Raw genomic sequence first — 18,186 nt, forward strand, 5'->3', positions numbered from 1 at the left:
CCTTTGAGAATTTTCTCTCAGTAAAGTATTCCTTCCTTGTTCTGTCTTGCATAGTTAACACCAAGAAAGACTCTGAATCGGCTCCTGTGAAGGGTGGCACCATGACCGATTTGGGTAAGGGATAATTTTTCTTTTGTTATCCCGCTCTTTGAATGGGAATAAGCGCATGTTCTTCAGTGTTTGCTGGATATTAGGTAGCAATATTAAACCACAACAAAGGTTCATTGAGTAGCATTCCCCCTTTGTTACTGTGAAGAACCACATGTTGGAGGGCATGAAATTCACTTCATGTGAGTGTTGAAAACTGGTCACCCCTGAGTCCTGACTTGCGACTAATGTCCTGAGATGCTATACTAAGGGCTGCTTGACATTTTTGTGGCAGGGTTGTAAAATAAACTTGCATTATGAGTGAAGTCCACATTGGTGTTTGATTTGCCCACGTGTGTGCTTCTTTGGAAGAGACTGGCTGTTGGAGTTTCCACAGAAGCATAAGCTAGGCAGAGTAGACACCTAAGAAGTGGCCTCTGTAGATCTCTGAAGCAGCTTAAGTAAGCATGAATCAGAAAATCGGTGTACGTAAGCCAAACTGTCAAATGCAGTAATAGTAGCAAGTTACGCCTGAGTAATTCCAGTAGACCCCAAGAGCTGCCAAATTGCAACTGTCAACCAGATGTTCTAGAGAGAGGGTATAAGAAGCCAAAGGCTTATTGACTGGAACCCAGAGAGCCTCACAGCTTGCTGTCTTAAGCTCAAGGGGGATTTAGACTTGTTTTCATCAAACAACAACTTCCCGTGCCATATGGCAAGTTGCTTTTGAAACAGGAGTTCAAAAGAAAGTTTTGATATGTCATGGGAGTCAGCTGTTTAAGGAAGAAAGCAAAAAACTCCATTTACATGCCTCCTTGTGCGAGCTTAATTAGCAATTTGGACCCCAGTCAATAAATGTATTAGTCATAGTGTGTATTTAAAAATACTTGTGGGCATGTACAGAATAGATTAGGGCATGCATATGTAATTCACACACACATATAAAACAGGACATTAAACTCTTCTGCCACTTCCAGTTTCTAGCAGTTTTTACAAAAAGGTTTTATTTATAGCCTCATCTATGCCAGGTACTCAGAATGAGCTGCAATGTTTCAGCCAAGATTGATTAATATGCTAACATGTTGTCAAGGGGGGCTCATATTCCGTGTAACAAATACAAGCCCTGGGGGAAAAATGGAAGTTTAAACCAACAACAATAATCCGTAATAAACTTTTAATACTATTTAGAGGGTCAGTGAAATGCAAAAAAAAACCACCCTCCTTGCTTTCTGCTCACTAAAATACCTTTATAATCTCCTCCACCCTTGTAAAATATGATTGGACACACATTTAGGTATCTGCATGTACAGGAATCTCATAAGTACTCAACTCAGTGTAATAGTCCCAACTACTGTAGAATGAGTACAAATAGGTCTACATGACTAAGTTTGCCTTTGCCATTTTTGCTTTCCAGATGAGCCAGAAGATGAGACCATGGAGACTGCAGGCAAGGTGAGCCAAGTCTGACTCAACTCACAGAGCAATCCTACCCTTTAATTATGGCCTGGGGATGGGAAGGTGAGGGCTGCCACAATGATAGCAGAACGGCCACTGTATCCTTAGCCTGCAGTGTGTTCAGCCTGGGAGAGGAATGGAAAAACTCTCAACCCGAAAATCCCTAAGTGACATAAAAATGGCAAGCATGTTCTGGAAACACCACCAGTGGCAACCAATCAGGGGCTGCGTTGGTGATGACGCCCACATTCCTCCCAGGCACAGAGGGGGCCAATGGAACTTGCATCAACAGGGATGTGTCCTTAGCACACCCATTGCATCACCCCACAGGTAGAATGCAAGATGACACCACAGCTTCTGTTTTTGCCTAGTCTGCTGCTCGTTTCCTCCTAAACAGGCTAATATTCTGGTTCTTCTTTCCTTGCCCTAGTTTGGCCTGGGCAGAAGTGGACACAATTCCATTGATTCAGTGCTGCAAAGATATGGAAGGGCACCTCCTTGGAGGCCTGTGACAGCACCCATAATTATGCTTGTGCCATAGCACCCTCTGAAACAGCAAAGCACCCTTGATTCCTCTCTCATCACCTAGCAGTTTGTCTGTACACCTGCCTACTGTCACCCTCTGAGAAGGACTCGGGTTTTCTGAGTGCTGCATGAACAAGCAATTCCATCCTAGGCTTCTCTTAAAATGAAGCTTAAGAACAAAAGTCGTAAGAAAACAATGGGCACTCAGGTTGCCTACTCAGGAGCTTTCTGGTTTCAGGATGAAGAGGAGAACAATGCTGGAAACAAAGGAGAGCAGACCAAGAACCCTGACCTCCATGAAGACAATGTCACCGAACAGACGCATCACATCATCATCCCCAGCTACGCAGCCTGGTTTGACTATAACAGGTGCTTGAGTGGGGACCGGGGAGGGCTTTTCCTCTCAGTACCTCCATCCTTCTAGCCTGTTCTAACGCTTCCTTCTGATTCTTCCTCAGCGTCCATGCTATTGAGCGGAGAGCCCTCCCAGAATTTTTCAATGGCAAAAACAAGTCAAAGACTCCTGAAATGTAAGATTGCTGTTATAAGCAGTAAGGTCTGTTCTGGAATAGTAAATGTGGCAACCTTTTTCCTCTGGTAAGAGGAGGCCTGGGGGAAGTCTTCTTATTTCCTAGTCCAAGGATTCCCAAACTTGCTTTCAAGTTTCATTCAAGTGGTCGATGGCATGTAATCTTGCAGTTTGAAGCAGGGAGATGGCACATCCACTGCATTAAATATATTGATTTTTACTTGTATTTTTGTAGCTTCTTTTATTTCTTATGTTGCATGTTATTGTACTGCAGTTTGAATTCTGTGGAATAATAATAAAATGCCATATATAATAAAGGACAGCAGTAACAAAGTACAATTAAAAAACATACAGCATTTGGCACAGTGCATTACCATTGCTACAATGGACAGAAAAAGTATTAAGTGGTCTGCCAAGACCCTCAGCAATTTTCAAGTAGTCAGTGTAAAAAAAAGTTAGGGAACCATTATACTGGCCTCTGTAGTATATGGGAGAGAATAGGTCTTAATATTATGGGAATACTTTACAGGGTGACATGGGTTATAAATAGTGGTTCTGACTGTCATCTTTTTCTTCCTGCTGCACTTTAGCTACTTGGCATACCGCAATTTCATGATTGACACATACCGGCTCAACCCACAGGAGTACCTAACCTCGACTGCCTGCCGTCGGAACCTGGCTGGGGATGTGTGTGCCATCATGAGGTATGCTGAGAAACAGAATAGCTGAGCAAAGCCAGAAGGAATGTATTCAAGACAGAAGCTGCCTCTAGCATTCTATCTTTCATACAGCGCTTAGTGCAACAGGATTTTTCTTCGTTTCTTAGCTCCCATTGTGCTTAATTGAAAAAATTATTTAAAGGTGATGAAAAGGTTGACTGAACATGCCCTGTTGAAGAAGAAACAGAAGTTTTGCTTGAGAGTCTTCTTGTTTGACAAAATTGATCTTCCTTATCTGGCTGTTTGGCAGATCATTTGTCCTGGGGTGGGAGTCCAGCTCCCGGTCCTCTTAAAAGCAGAGAATAGAATTTGCCACATGGCTGAGCTTTGGGTCCAACTCTGATCCTCTCATGCAGAGTCCACGCCTTCCTGGAACAATGGGGACTCATTAATTACCAAGTGGATGCAGAGAGCCGGCCGACACCCATGGGACCACCACCTACGTCTCATTTCCATGTTCTGGCTGACACCCCTTCGGGATTGGTGCCACTGCAGCCCAAAACACCCCAGGTAGTGTGAGAAGAAATTTCATTTAGGTATTTTAAATGTTTATAGCTTGGTGGTTTAAAAATCTTCAAGGGGTAGTGTCCAAAAAATGAAATTATACAAGAATCTAGAAACATCTGATAAAATGAATTAGTAGACATATTAATTAGAGCATCAGAAAATTGGGAGTGGGGAGTAATTGGGACAACCTAAAATCCCTTTAGAGAATGGTTGTCTTGGTCTGGGTTTAAAAAGCCAGGAAGTAGCAGGGGGAGCTAGAATCAATTTGCTAGCTTCAAATCATCCCTGCTTCTATGGAACACTTCATTTCTTTGTTTCCTATCCTAAAAGATACATCAGACTGGGGCTTAGTGCAAAATTGTGCTTATTCTTCAGAGTCGTCAGAGCGAGAGCGATACCAAGGCTGGACGAAAGAGCAAGGAGATTGAAGACCTTGTCACTGAGACGGTGAAGGGGAAACCTGAGCTGGTAGGAGAAAGGAGAGCTTCTGGAAGGGAACTATAAATTGTCAGTGTTTCTGGGGTCTAAAAGAGCAGGGCTGTATGGACTTTCCTCCTTCTTTCCCATCAATTTTTAGGATGCATAAGAAATGAATTGTCACATCTCTCACTTCAGGGGTTTCTTAAATGTTGTTGGTTATAGTTTCCCTTGTAGGCTAACTGTAAAGTTTCATTGTCAAAGGTCAAGCAAGTCACAAAAAAGAAGGCACCTGCAGATGTCTGCCACTGAAAGTTCAGACCCATCCAAGAAGTGGACAGCTTCTATCTTTTCACAACAGAGGTGTATGGTTGCTGTCCAACCATTGCAGTCTGTGTTGTAAATTGGCCACAAATAGAATGCGGTGATGGACATGTTTTCTCTCGGGCTGTGTTTACATCACAGGGAGCTCATTCTTCTCTTTCCCCAGCAAACCACTGCTTCCCAGCAGATGCTGAACTTCCCTGACAAGAGCAAGGAGAAGCCACCAGACATGCAAAACTTTGGGCTTCGCACTGACATGTACACCAAGAAGAATGCTCCTTCCAAGGTAAAGAGTGGGGAGAGGGTGGGTTTGCTGGTACCTCTTCCCTGGTTGGTGTACAGAGGGCCACCAAGAGACAACGGGTTGCCTCTGCCCACTGCCTAGATCATGCAGGGACACAGGACTGGGTAAGAGAGAAACAGCCAGCTCCTCTCCAGTTCTGGCCCAAGGCTGAGCCGGAGAGTACAGCTGAAGAACAGAAAGCCCCTTTGGCGTGCCAAAACCTTACACTGAGAAAGAGGCCTCTAAGGACACGTGATGGTCAGATTATGGGGCTGGAGGCCTCCTGGTAAGTGACCAGGGTTGTGTTCTAATGCGTGGTTTCCCCACAGAGCAAAGCTGCTGCCAGTGCTACTCGTGAGTGGACAGAGCAGGAGACGCTGCTGCTGCTGGAGGTGAGAGGACAGAAACATGATTATCTTCCCACAAAAGTGCCTAAGGCACTTCTTGAGTATTGCTTCCTCTTCCTGCCCCCAATTTGTGCTTAGGCCACCCACACATACTGTGAACTGAGACACTGAATAGATTTTTGAAAGTTGTATCTCTGACTCACAGATACATAAAATATTCAACATTTGTAACAACAACAGCAAATTTCTTATACACCGCCCATCTGACTGGGTTACCCCAGCCACTCTGGGCGGTTTCCAACAAAATATAAAGGAAGAAAACACAACATCAAACATTAAAAGCTTTCTGATACAGGCTGCCTTCAAATGTCTACGAAAAGTCATAACATTTTCTTATCTCTTTGACATCTTGCATTGAGGGAACCACCAGAAGGCCCTTGGAGTTGGATCTCAGTGTCCGGGCTGAACAATGGGGGTGGAGATGTTCCTTCAGGTATACGGGACTGAAGCCATTTAGGGCTTTAAAGGTCAACACCAACACTTTGAATTGTGCGCAGAAATATGCATTTATTTAGGAGCTACACTAAACATGGGCACTGAATGTGAGTCTGGCTTCTGAAAAGCTTCAGGCATGTAGAACATCTATTTTGGTGGTGTTGGCTGGCTGTTTCTGATCCTTGCCCTTGACCGTTCATGTCCAATGTGCCATTTCTCTTCACTGCTTTTCAGGCTCTGGAGATGTACAAGGATGACTGGAACAAAGTTTCTGAGCACGTTGGCAGCCGCACGCAGGACGAGTGCATTCTGCATTTCCTGCGTCTTCCTATCGAGGACCCTTACCTGGAGGACTCGGAGGCCTCTCTTGGGCCTCTGGCCTATCAACCCATTCCCTTCAGCCAGTCGGGCAACCCCGTGATGAGCACCGTGGCCTTCTTGGCTTCTGTTGTCGACCCTCGTGTGGCATCCGCAGCAGCCAAGTCAGCCCTTGGTAATTAACTGGGGCTCTTCAGACTCCCCCCAGACGGAAAGGCTATTAAGTCTGTAAATGGGTGCAGTTATAGAACAGGTCTAGGACACCATAACACTGTCCAAGAAACTCCTGGAAATTCTGTCCAGCCTTGTTGTTTTAAGAGTTTTAAGCTTTTCTCTACAGACTTAAATATTTTTTTTATAAAAAAAGGAAAGCTATGGATCTCAGGATGCCAAATTCTGGGCCAGCATCCTGGGAACCAGTAAGGAATTTTTTGCTGTCATTTATGTGATGCTAATACCCAGGCTGAACTTGGGCCAGAGACTCACAGATAAGTCCCCAAACAAACATTCTCACTTCCCCTCCCTCACCTTTTGTTGGTCTGAGATCTCTGAGTTTGCTACTTTCTGAAAGCCTAGCCAATACTCTGTTCCACAGTCTCATCTTGTAGAGGAAATGAGGGCATTTTCACGACTTGACTCAAGTACAATACAGGTATATGCTGCAGCAACAGCATCCATCGCAGATGGCTATCCAACCCCTGCTTAAAAACCTCCAAAGTAGGTTTACCACCTCTCATGGGAGTTTGTTCCATGGTCAAACAGCTCTCACTGTCAGAAAGTTCTTCCTGATGTTTAGTCAGAATCTCCTTTCTTGTAACTTGAAGTCATTGGTTTGGGTCCTACCCTCTGGAGCAGGAGAAAACAAGCTTGCACCATCTTCCATATGACCCTTTATATTTTTGAAGATGGCATTCATACATGTGATGTTGGACGCAGGTGCTCCCCATAAGGTGTGAAAGCCCTAATAGGTGGAAAGTGCTTCCACTAGCACTCAGAAAGTAGACTGGGATGTCATGTAGTGGTTGTTGAAATGAGATGCTAATTGCTGACAGAGCTACTACACCTGATCAGATGCAGTTCTTCAGCTCCTGTGTCCCCAGTGGCCTCCCGCCCAGCTCTGTTTCAGCTGCAACTCTTGCCTATCTCAGCCACTTCCTAGTGGGTAGAAAAGGTGCAATAGGATTTCTTACTGCCCGCAGCACTGCAATGCCCATTTTGCCCCTCTCTCTGTATCCTCCCTGCACGCACCGTTTGGCCACCCGTTGCTCTTTTGGCTGACCCTGTGTCTCTCTTCTGCAGAGGAGTTCTCCAAGATGAAGGAGGAGGTCCCCACAGCCTTGGTTGAAGCTCATGTCCGCAAGGTGGAGGAAGCTGCCAAGGTGACAGGCAAGGCAGACCCGGCATTTGGTCTGGAGAGCAGCGGAATTGCAGGGACCACATCCGATGAGCTGGAGAGAATAGGTGAGGGGGGCGAGCGGGGCGCCTTCCGCGCTTCATCCCGTGAAGCGCCCTCGATGGACCTCGCCCAGTGTGCGGTGGGGACTAAGAAGGGTGCCGAGACGCAGGAGACCAGAGCCGGCCTGGCTTCCGGCCTGGAGCTCACACTCAATCGCCTGGCGCAGGGTAAGGGATTCCCATCGTCACTCTATCTAACCCCACCCTACCCCATCAGACCGGGCAGATCATGGGTTGGGCTTCTGCCTCCAGAAGGTTACAGGCTGGCTCAGTGAAAGGCTTCTGGGGCCTGCCTGGCCTTAAGCTGGAACTGAGCAGTGAGGGAAGGTGGAGGCTGGCATTTGGAGTTCTCCCTCTCTAAGGTGCTCCTGTCCAGAACTTGCCTCAGGTCTAAAATACCAGCAATCTGAGAAGAGTTTATTGGCCTTAGTCTAGTGGGTCCCTCAGCTGTCATTCCTTTTAAAGGTGCTTGAGCCAGGTTCTCACCCATTCAGATTCCCACTCCCATTCATCCTTCCAATTTCCCCCCCTTTAGTGGGTGGGAGGGAGCGTCACTTGCAGCCTTTAATATTGGTATCTTTTTTCCTTGTCTGTTTCTCCATTCCTTGCTCAGAAGAGAGCTGCACAGATGAGAACCGGGCAGAACCTCCGTCATCGGAAGAGAAGAAAGAGGTGAAGGTGCGGGAGGGCGTGGATGAGCCCCGATACATGTTCCGCAAAAAACGAGTCTCCAAAATTTCCTGCATGGGGCATACGTAGGTAGGAGAGGGAGGAAACTGAGGAGATGCCTCATAGGATCTCCACAGGATGTTTGCAGCACCAGCTTGCAACTTTTCTAACTAAAGTAAGGCACCATGTTACCCTGCTCACAACTAACTGTCCCTCAGAGTCCTTCACTTCATTAATCTTCTGATCGCAATATATATCCTGCTCTACTTTCCTGGCCACTAGAATAATAACTGTAGATCCCCTGCTCCAGTTCTGAGACTTTTCCAATTGTGCCTTCCACATTGTGTGCGCATGAGCCCCATGCCACAGCTAGGGGAAGGATTAAGAGGCGTTAGGCAGCTGTTGGAATCAAGCCCTTCTCTCAATGCAGGAACCAAGAGAAGGCGCCCTGGAGGAGGAAGTGAAGGAGAAACTTGGAGAGGTGCCCAGGAAAGAGGAAGAGAAAAGCAAAGAGGCTGACGGCGAGAAGGAGATGGACAAGAGTGACGGGGACACCATGGGTGAGCACCACCTTCTGGGTAATGGCAAAGCTCATAAAGTAGCGAGTGAACTAGGAGCCTGAATGGAGCTGGGATGCTGTGGTCACATGTTCTGAAGCAGGGGCTCCCTCTGGATGTCACTCAACTATGTTTCATCAGTAATGATTGAGCACACTGGCTGGGACTGATGGGAGTTGGAGTCTAACAAACATCTGGAAGGCTACAGTTTAGCCAACCCTGTTCTAAAGTCTCAGCCAGAGGTACTGTTAATTAAATGCAGCACAGTATGCCACTTGCCTCCTAGAGGCATAAGAACCTAATGGGAATGGGACAGCTCTGCCATTGGAAAATCTAAAAGCTTGTGGTTAGTAGCGTTGGTGGGTGTGAAGAGTGTTGGGACGGAAGGTGAGTTAACAGAGCAGTAAAGTAAACATTCCAAGCACAATTCAAAGTGTTGGTTTTGATCTTTAAAGCCCTAAACAGCTTCGGTCTTGTATACCCGAAGGAGCGTCTCCACCCGCATCGTTCAGCCTGCACACTGAGGTCCAGCTCCAAGGGGCTTCTGGTGGTTCCCTCACTGCAAGAAGTGAAGCTACAGGGAGCCAGGCAGAGGGCTTTCCCAGTAGTCGCACCTGCCCTGTAGAAGAGTTGAACAATCATATGACTTTTTGTAGACATCTGAAGGCAGCCCTGTTTCAGGAAGCTTTTAATGTCTGATGTATTGTGTGTTTTATATTTTGTTGGAAGCTGACCAGAGTGGCTGGGGCACAACAAATTCCTCTTCTTTTTATGATGATGATGATGACTACTACTACTACTACTACAGCAACTAGTACCACAAAGAAAACATCCACTCATGAATTTCTTGCTGTCCTTCCTTCCTTCCTTCCTTCCTTCCTTCCTTCCTTCTTTCCTTCTTTCCTTCTTTCCTTCTTTCCTTCTCTTCCTTCCTTCCTTCCCTCCCTCCCTCCCTCCCATCCCACCTGTGCCTGATCAGCCTTTTGAGTACATGAAAAAATGTGCAGTGATAAACTCCAGGCACTGAGGGATATTCCACCTCTTTCTAAGCAATAGAATTCTAAGCCCATAATTTGTTTTTCTCCTCCTCAGCTGACGGGGAAAAGGAAAAAGAACCCAAGGATGGTAGTGAAGAAGGGCCCAAGGATCTGGCAGAGGCCGAGGCGGAGCGGAAGACCAAAGTGGAGAGGGACATAGGCGAGGGCAATCTTTCCACGGCGGCGGCAGCAGCTTTGGCGGCGGCAGCAGTGAAGGCGAAGGTCAGTGGCTGCAGGATTGGCTGGCTTCTCCATAGGCCAGATGGACGTGTGGGGTTGCCATTTGGACTGACCTTCTAGGAAGCAAATTGCTTTTATATAGTTGCGCAGTTGCTAGGCTACCACCCCATCAGTGTGGTGTAGTGGTTAAGAGTGGTAGTCTCGTAATCTGGGGAACCGGGTTCCTGTCCCCGCTCCTCCACCTGCAGCTGCTGGGTGACCTTGGGCCAGTCACACTTCTTTGAAGTCTCTCAGCCTCACTCACCTCACAGAGTGTTTGTTGTGGAGGAGGAAGGGAAAGGAGAATGTTAGCCGCTTTGAGACTCCTTAGGGTAGTGATAAAGTGGGATATCAAATCCAAACTCAAATCCAAAATATAAAGTGGGTTACAAATTTTATAAATGGCATGAAGCTAAACAGCAGGCAGAAGCATTTTTTTTTTAAAAAAGTTGAAAAATCAATACAATGGATACAGTGAGGTCCCTAGTTCAGATCACACCTCAGCCGTAAGTTTCCTTGATCTCTTTAGGAAAGCTACAGAATCTCTTGGCTTCTATCCTTCCTCTGGAATATGAGGAAAATAGTTGCACTGCTATTGTTTGGATTATTGGCATATTGTATGAGATATGTTTTAGGCAGCCAACAAGTTAGCAGGGCCAGTAAGTTGGTCATGTTGCCATGCATTCAGGCACTGTTTTTGCTGTCTCACTTGGGTGACTCATGGGTTGGAATTCTGAACCCAGCTTCTAATCTGACAATCTCTCAGTCCTGCTTTAGGCATGAAGGCTTAAGGTGTGGGGTAACTTCTGAAGATGTAGAACGTGGGGTAGGGCAGTCCTCCTCTGCTGGGAAGTTTTGGTCTCTGGATTTTCCATAGAGTTCTGTAGGGCATGCTACTTCCAGAGCTTTGATCCACCCTCTCTTCTCTTTCTCTGCAGCACTTGGCAGCTGTGGAAGAGCGTAAGATCAAGTCCCTGGTTGCCTTGCTGGTGGAGACACAGATGAAGAAGCTTGAGATCAAGCTAAGGCACTTTGAGGAGCTGGAGACCATCATGGACCGGGAGCGCGAGGCAGTGAGTACACTTGCGCCCTCTTGACGCCAGCACTGCTTACGCTGCCCAAAGCAGGTTGAGCCCCATGCTGGGATGCAACTTAACACGTGTGTGTGCGTGCGTGTGCATGCGCTTATGGGTTTTGTGGGAACTCCTGCTCTAGGCGCAGCCACAGCCTCTGTTTTGTATCTTCCCTAGTTGATGTGGGAATGTTGTGGATAGTAGGAGAGGATATATTGATTAAATATTATCCTTCCTCACTCACGCTTGTGAGTCATATAGCAGAGCTCATTCCCCTTTACACAGCAGGAAGCTAGTTTGCAAATTCATTTGAATCTCTTTAGTTAAGCAATCCAATCTGGCATGCCCAGATTGGAGTTTATTCCTGGTAAGGCCTCTTTTGTTCTCTCTTAAAAAGAAATAAAGACACAACAGTCTTCCTTAAACAGCAACAAGAAGTTTACTTACATTCAGTTCACGGTATGATCCCTGAAGGCAGGCTTTAGCTTGTAATTACAGTTACAGAATGTGGCTTACATCCTTTGTGAGGATGGGCCCTTGCGCTGCTGGCTGAGAGCCATCAGTGCAGTCCAAGAGAAGAAAGAGTCAAGAAAGTCCAAAAGAGAGAGATGGCTGTGTGATTGGACCTTTTGTGAGGTCTGCAAGGGTCACGCCCACCTACCTGGTCACATGCAGGGGGAGGATGCTCCCGACCAGGTGGAACAGGAAGTTCAACTGGCTGGATCAACATCTCCCTGTCTGCGTCCACTCTAGGCAAACAAAGAATGTTGTATTTGACTGCTATAAGGATTACATCTCACAGTTGACAGTCACAATTCTTCTTACTTGCAGCCAGGCAGTGGTCCGTATGGGAAGCCCGGAGAATGCTCTGAAGGCACATGCTGCAGTTACATGCCGGAGCTAAGTAGATTTGGCCTCAGCAGATGCCTGAGAACATTAGGCTCCGTGTGTAACAAAGCATGTGCAGCGGAGTAAGAATTTGTGGCCACGTTAGGAGAAGAAAAGAAACCAAGGGAAGGGAGAGCACTGCACAAGGGGGTTTGGAATAGAGAACTTGCCCAGCGTAACCTGTCCCTGATCTCTCTGTAGCTAGAGTACCAGAGGCAGCAGCTCCTGGCGGACCGACAGGCCTTCCACATGGAGCAGCTCAAGTATGCTGAGATGCGCGCTCGCCAGCAACATTTCCAGCAGATGCACCAACAGCAACAGCAGCAGCCACAGCCACCGCCTCTCTCTGTGGGCACGCAGCCTCTCCCTCCTTCAGGGGCTCCTCTGGCACCAGCTGCACACTCCATGCCCATCGCCCAGGCTTCTGTGCCGGCCACCAGCACCGTAGGGCAGCCCAGCAGTTTGGCTCCAGCAGAACAGATTGGGCAGCCAGTGGCTGCTCAGCCACAGCCCGCAGCCGCTGGAGCTCCACAGACAGGCCCCGGTCAGACTGGACAGCCGCCTGCAGGTTCTCATGGTAAGTGGGACCAGCTTTTCATTTGATCCACCAAGGGCAGAACGAAACTGTGCTCTGCAAGGGCACACAAGCTTCATGCGCTCCGGGCTTCATCTCTCACATTGCAAATATCAGGGCTAGGAAGGGTGTGCTAAGGCTTTGCAGAGCTTCTGCAGTCAGAGCAGAAAGGCTACAGGTCTGGCTTCTTTGAGGTCAGCTCCAGAGCTGAAGGGACCTGTTCCCTTGGCAAAACCAAAGAGATGCTAGATTCTTTACAGTTCAGAAGCTTGTAGCTCCATTTGTAACAAAAACTTTAAAAAAGAAAATCAGTTCATAATTAAGTTCTGAATAAAGTGTATTCTGTGGTAAACCAATTCATACACAATGCACTTTATGTTCCTAAAGTAACAAAGTGGCTTTCGGTATGTAAAGAGTACTTTTTGACATCTCTACTCATGATCTAATGGAACAAGCTTCTTACAGAGCCTTTGGAGAGTCTGCACTGGCATTGCTGGGAGTGTTTTAGGTATTTACAGTAACCCCAAAATGGATGCTTTCAGCTGAAAGTCGGCTTTCGACTTGTAATTTGTGGTAGATGCAGTGTGATTTTATAATGTTTCATGTTGCACTGTGATTTTAATTTATGTAAGCATCCTTTCGGAATACCAGTGTTGTTGGAAAGGTGGGGTATACATTTTTAGATGAATAAAATACATAGGATTCTTGTTTTCACATGGTCCTGCTGAATGTGTGGGTGTCAAGGGGTGGGGTCACTGGGAATAATCCTGCTTCCCCATTTCATGTTAAGTGTCCACATGAGGGGGTTGTATGAAAAGGCTTTAGAGATTGTACAACCCAATAAATTGTGTGGTTGTGCTTCAGAGGGCAGGGAAGAAAGGCTTAGATCTGGAAGATGTGGATTGAAGATGAGATTGGCAACAGCGGGCTCATGGTTTTGAGGAACTTGAGAGTCTTTTATTCTGTGTGCGAAACAAGATTAATGCCAGCCGGTAATCTGAAAGAGTAAACTTCAGTTCCTATGCTACTGCAGTGGCATTCAGGCCCAGTTCCCTGTGGTCTGATCCTAAGCTACCGCAACTAACCTTTGCATGAGAAAGTCATTTGTAGAGTGCAAATGTTACTGGAGCAACATACATACAACCAGACCACAGGTTCTTGTTGGGCTCTAATCTGTGAAATGAGCCAAAGCTGCACATTCACAAGTGTCATAAAAATGTGGACGCAGCAATCATAACGTATCAGCCTTGCTTATAAAGCTGGACAATTTATTTCTTGGACAACACTTCCACATTTTTATGGGGTACACTATTTCTGGTTCTGGTTCCAAATCATCCCAATAAATGTTCATAAAAATTATATATTCCAGCATCAAGTCAGTCTCCTGGGTGGGTGATTGCTACACATTTGGCTTTGAAGAATATATTTTTTGTGCCCAGTTTGGTATATAGGCTGGGTCAAAGGTGAATGGTGTGCATTTTCTGACCATGCATGCTTAGGAGTCTAGTGCAATGGGATCTTTAAACCCTATTGGATGCAAATGGGTCATGTTAAGTCATTGCTTGCCTGCTTAACGTTCACACTAAATTAGTTCTCTCTGTCTTTCTCTCCCTCTGAAGCCCAGCCTCCGTTCCCCAGCCAGCAGCCATCCTCCCAGATTCTCCCTGGGGCAGTCCCAGCAACCGTTCACCCTGCCATGGCTGGTAATATCCCCTCAGCTCTGCCTTTCGGAATGCCTGCCTCCATCCCATTTAGCATGGCTAGTAACGTAACAGACTCCATCGGCATTAACTTCCCTGCTAACACGCCCATCCATCCAGTGCATGGTAACCTTGCGTGCAGCATGGCTAATCCGCCCATCGTCAACATCGCTAGCACCCTGCACCCTCCTGCCACCCCACTGCCTCACGGTTCCGCAGCTGCCCAGAGCCCCGCTATCGTGGCAGCCATGCAGGGCAGCCTCCTTTCAAATGCTGGTGATGGATCAGGTGAGAATTGACCCAGAGATCATGGCGGAATGGGAGAGGGGGAGAGGATTTCACATACAGAAATGCAAGGCGCTGTGCAAGGTCACTGGGCTCAGGGCTGCTTTGTTTGACAGTGCGGAAGCTTCCCCACCTGCATTCCTGTGGCAAAATACATGCATTACAATTCACAAGTAAATATGGTGTGTGTGTGTGTGTGTGTGTGTGTGTGTGTGTGTGTGTAACAGAGTGGGGAACTTGTGGCCCACCAGGTGCTGTTGGACTCCAACTCCCTTCAGCCCCATCCAGCACGACCACTTATTAGGAACGGTGCAGAGGCATCTTGAGGGCCACAGCTTCCCTTTCCCAGGCAGGAACTTGGATTTCCCGAGTCCCTTTTAAGCCAAGTTTCTAAAAAGGAGGAAGTTTTTTCTCTTCCCCCTCCCTGCCTTACACAGAAATTATGCCCATGTTTGGAAAGTGTCCTGTGTGAAGTGGCCATAATGCTGTGCAAATGTATTAGGAGTGTCCTGGAGTTGAATAAATCAGCCTGAAGTCAAGACACATATGCATCCAATCAACTTCACCACTTTGCCCTAGGAATATCTTGCACATTGAGAGAAAAAAGATAGCTATTCCTTAGAAAAGGAGTTAACAGTTTATGCAGTTACATGTTTGGTATATAGGCTGGGTCAAAGGTGAATGGTGTGCATTCTCTGACCTTGCATGCTTAGGAGTCCAGTGCAGTGGGATCTTTAAACCCTATTGGATGCAATATGCAGTTACATTCTACATGTGACCATATTTATGTACCTTTTGCTTCTCAAAGCTTCACTATTACCTAGAGGCAGAATTTTGCCTTATACGTCATTAGTATCCAGGCATGGATTCTTTCTTTCGCTTTCTTCATCAGGGGTAGATGTGCAAACTATGCATATCTTTATATATTCACTTAATTAGATAGCTTGTTTTAATAGTGACATTTGAGATTTACAGTAGAATTGCATCATCTTATGCCTGTGCATCTCTGTCTTGTTTGAGTTTGGAAGATGGCTTTTCCATCTAGGACAGGGGTCTGCAACCTATAAGACAAAAACCCGTTTCTGCAGGAAAAAAAACTGGGAGCTGCAAAACTCGTCATTATAAAAATAACTTTTTTGTCACTTTTTTATTATTTGTTTGACCCCTCAGAATTACTCCTCCTCATAGAAATAAACGTTAAATTAACAAGTTACCTTTTTTTGTGTGTGTGTTCTTCACTCCCCTTCAAAACAGTGACCAGCGTACATGCCCCCTTTCAATGCAGTGACCACCATACATGCCCCTTACAATGTAGCGGGCGGGCGGGCGGGAAGGTGACATCGTGACAGTGCGTGACTAACGCACGCACCGCCCCCATGCGACGTCACAGCCAGTACAGCGCCCGCCACAGTGGGGAGTGTCAGGGTGCACAATGCGCCTCCTCCCCTCGCTAGTATCCGCCGCGGCAAAGGTGTAAAAGAGCCACATGCGGCTCCGGAGCCGCGGGTTGCAGACCCCTGATCTAGGATTGTGTGCCCCCCCCAAAAAAAGAAGCATTAGGGGAAATAGCATGCAATGAGTTAGTGCTTGAAACTGCATCTCGTATGTATTGTTTGGCATGGCTGGCTGGCTTTGAGCCATCTTGATTTATTGAAGAATTTCCACTAGAGTCATAGATAACCATGGCATCAGTTTTGTTCTCTCTTAAATTCCATTTGCATTCTGCTGTAAACAGGAATGACCTAGGTTCTCCCTCTGGGCAGCAGTAGATTACAGTATGCTTTAATGACAAAGCCATAATAATAATAATAATAATAGTAATAATAAATTTTATTTATATCCCACCCTCCCCAGCCGAAGCCGGGCTCAGGGCGGCTAACAACAATAAAATAGTACAACATTCTAAAATCATTTCATTATAAAATTAATTCAAATCAAATTGATGGCAACCATTAGGCTAAAGTAGTTCTGTGAAGATTGCCAAAGGAGGGAGTCAGGCTGTGCCCTGGCCAAAGGCCTGGTGGAACAGCTCTGTCTTGCAGGCCCTGTGGAACCTTACCATATCTGCTATGGGATGTGACAGCAAGCAGTGTTGCTAACCACTTTCTTCTCTAAACTTGACACAAAAGAAACTGACAAGCACATCCAGCAATTCATTTGCTACTTCCTCACCCGTTTTCTCTTTCAGGATCTAAAGTATTTCTAACAAATTGTACTGTAGTGATGCTTTTTAGAATCGGAAGAAAATGCTCCCAAATTGGCAAGGGATATAAACTTTTCTGAAATTGATTTGATAGGCGTTAGAGGGGGCAATGCAATCACCTACTGCCTTCCTACTACCGGGTCTGGGGTACTGAAATATCAGGTGATTCTGCAATCTGATAGGGCATCAGGCGAAAGAGACTGCATGGCAGTAGGAATAGGGAGGCTGAGCCTTTTAAGTCTTTCCAGTGCAATGGATATTGATGTTCAAATTTCCCTCCATTAGGGTTTTGAAGTAAATGACACCAGAACACTCATTTTTATCACACAAAAGGTGGCAGCAAGGTAATGCTTGTATTTGCAGCACTGCCAACCTCCCCTAACGTCTCACTTCTCTCCCCTGTCAACCCAGATCAAGGGCCTTCACTTCAGCCGGATCCCATTGCTCCCAGTCCCAGCACGGCCACACCAGTCCCACCCACACAGTGAGAAGCTACAAGCGGCGCTTCTTGGCGCCTCCTCGGTGAGCCCTGATCACTTGGAAGGACAGGAAAACCCTCAATCGTGTTAAACATGGATTCTATTTGGATGGGTTTTAAAAAAGGCTTCGAAACAGTGATCCAAGGAGGAAGAGGATTTGGCTGTGTTGATTCCCTTCCCCTGTGTGTCTCTGCCCCACCTCATGTCCCCAATGCTTTTTTTGTATCCAGTTGTACCAAGACTTTATTTAAAGGTGTTTTTAATTGCTGGGGTGGGGGTGGCGGGAGGGAGAAGAAATGATCTCCAAACAGCCACTGCTATTTATAGAGGGCTTTGATTTTAAACATGGTTGAAAAGGGAGTTTAACTCCCCCTTGTATGTGTCTGTCTCGCTTTTTTTTAAACAATAAAGAAAAATTAACAAAGATATTCTCCGTCTCCTCTGCAGGGAAAACGGCAGTCTACTTGGGAGTAGGCTTATTTACGGGGGAAACGGTATTGCAGCCTGAGGGGGGCACGGTGTTTGTACCTGAGCAGTTGGTTGTTGTTTTTTAATTCACTGATGCAGGGAAATTTTACTTATGTGTAGCTTATGCATTAAAGAGAAAGTAGTTTTCAGCAGTTTGGGCAGTACTATTTGGTGTCAGAAACATAAAGGAGAGAATGTTATCTGGAGTCTTTTTTACACAAAAACCTGAGTAATTATTTGTTGAGATAGCTTAGATTGAATTACAACTAAAGCAAAGGAGGTCCCCAAATATATTTTAAAAATACCCAGTCAACATCAGGGAACCAAAAAACAATGAAATGGTTTTGAAGACAACTTACGGCGAGCAGTTTTTAAAAGTTAAACGAGCTGCCACCCATGAGAAACTATTTGTTCCAATGAAGCAACATAATTTGAGGTGTGTGAAGAAATTGTTACTCCACGGCTGCAGCTTACAATTGCTTATGTTCGTTTTACATGTAGTCTTGTTAAGCTATAAATTACTTCCATGCCATTTCCATTGTTCGGGGGATTCCGGTGATACTTTTCTTTCAT

General features: G+C 46.2%; 1 protein-coding gene across 12 annotated transcripts in view; it reads left to right on the forward strand.

The window, feature by feature from the left end:
• The window catches only part of SMARCC2 (SWI/SNF related BAF chromatin remodeling complex subunit C2), a 31,088-nt gene extending 13,519 nt beyond the window's left edge, over positions 1–17,569 (forward strand). Inside the window, exons 12-29 of one of the 12 annotated variants that reach the window (XM_081898407.1) lie at positions 55–114; positions 1,502–1,539; positions 2,306–2,436; positions 2,526–2,597; positions 3,187–3,300; positions 3,672–3,825; positions 4,198–4,290; positions 4,730–4,849; positions 5,176–5,238; positions 5,923–6,181; positions 7,306–7,629; positions 8,075–8,139; positions 8,561–8,708; positions 9,780–9,946; positions 10,882–11,016; positions 12,106–12,481; positions 14,098–14,466; positions 17,078–17,569. In XM_081898407.1, the coding sequence (XP_081754533.1) occupies positions 55–114; positions 1,502–1,539; positions 2,306–2,436; positions 2,526–2,597; positions 3,187–3,300; positions 3,672–3,825; positions 4,198–4,290; positions 4,730–4,849; positions 5,176–5,238; positions 5,923–6,181; positions 7,306–7,629; positions 8,075–8,139; positions 8,561–8,708; positions 9,780–9,946; positions 10,882–11,016; positions 12,106–12,481; positions 14,098–14,466; positions 17,078–17,154 (2,765 nt within the window). In that variant the 3' untranslated portion in view covers positions 17,155–17,569. The remainder of the gene's footprint in view (positions 1–54; positions 115–1,501; positions 1,540–2,305; positions 2,437–2,525; positions 2,598–3,186; positions 3,301–3,671; positions 3,826–4,197; positions 4,291–4,729; positions 4,850–5,175; positions 5,239–5,922; positions 6,182–7,305; positions 7,630–8,074; positions 8,140–8,560; positions 8,709–9,779; positions 9,947–10,881; positions 11,017–12,105; positions 12,482–14,097; positions 14,467–17,077) is intronic. The other 11 variants (XM_081898409.1, XM_081898412.1, XM_081898411.1 and 8 more) reach the window with 11 other exon arrangements.
• The last annotated feature ends 617 nt before the right edge of the window (positions 17,570–18,186 follow it).

Source organism: Podarcis melisellensis (assembly GCF_964234715.1).
Source record: "Podarcis melisellensis genome assembly, chromosome: 2".
NCBI lineage: Eukaryota > Metazoa > Chordata > Lepidosauria > Squamata > Lacertidae > Podarcis > Podarcis melisellensis.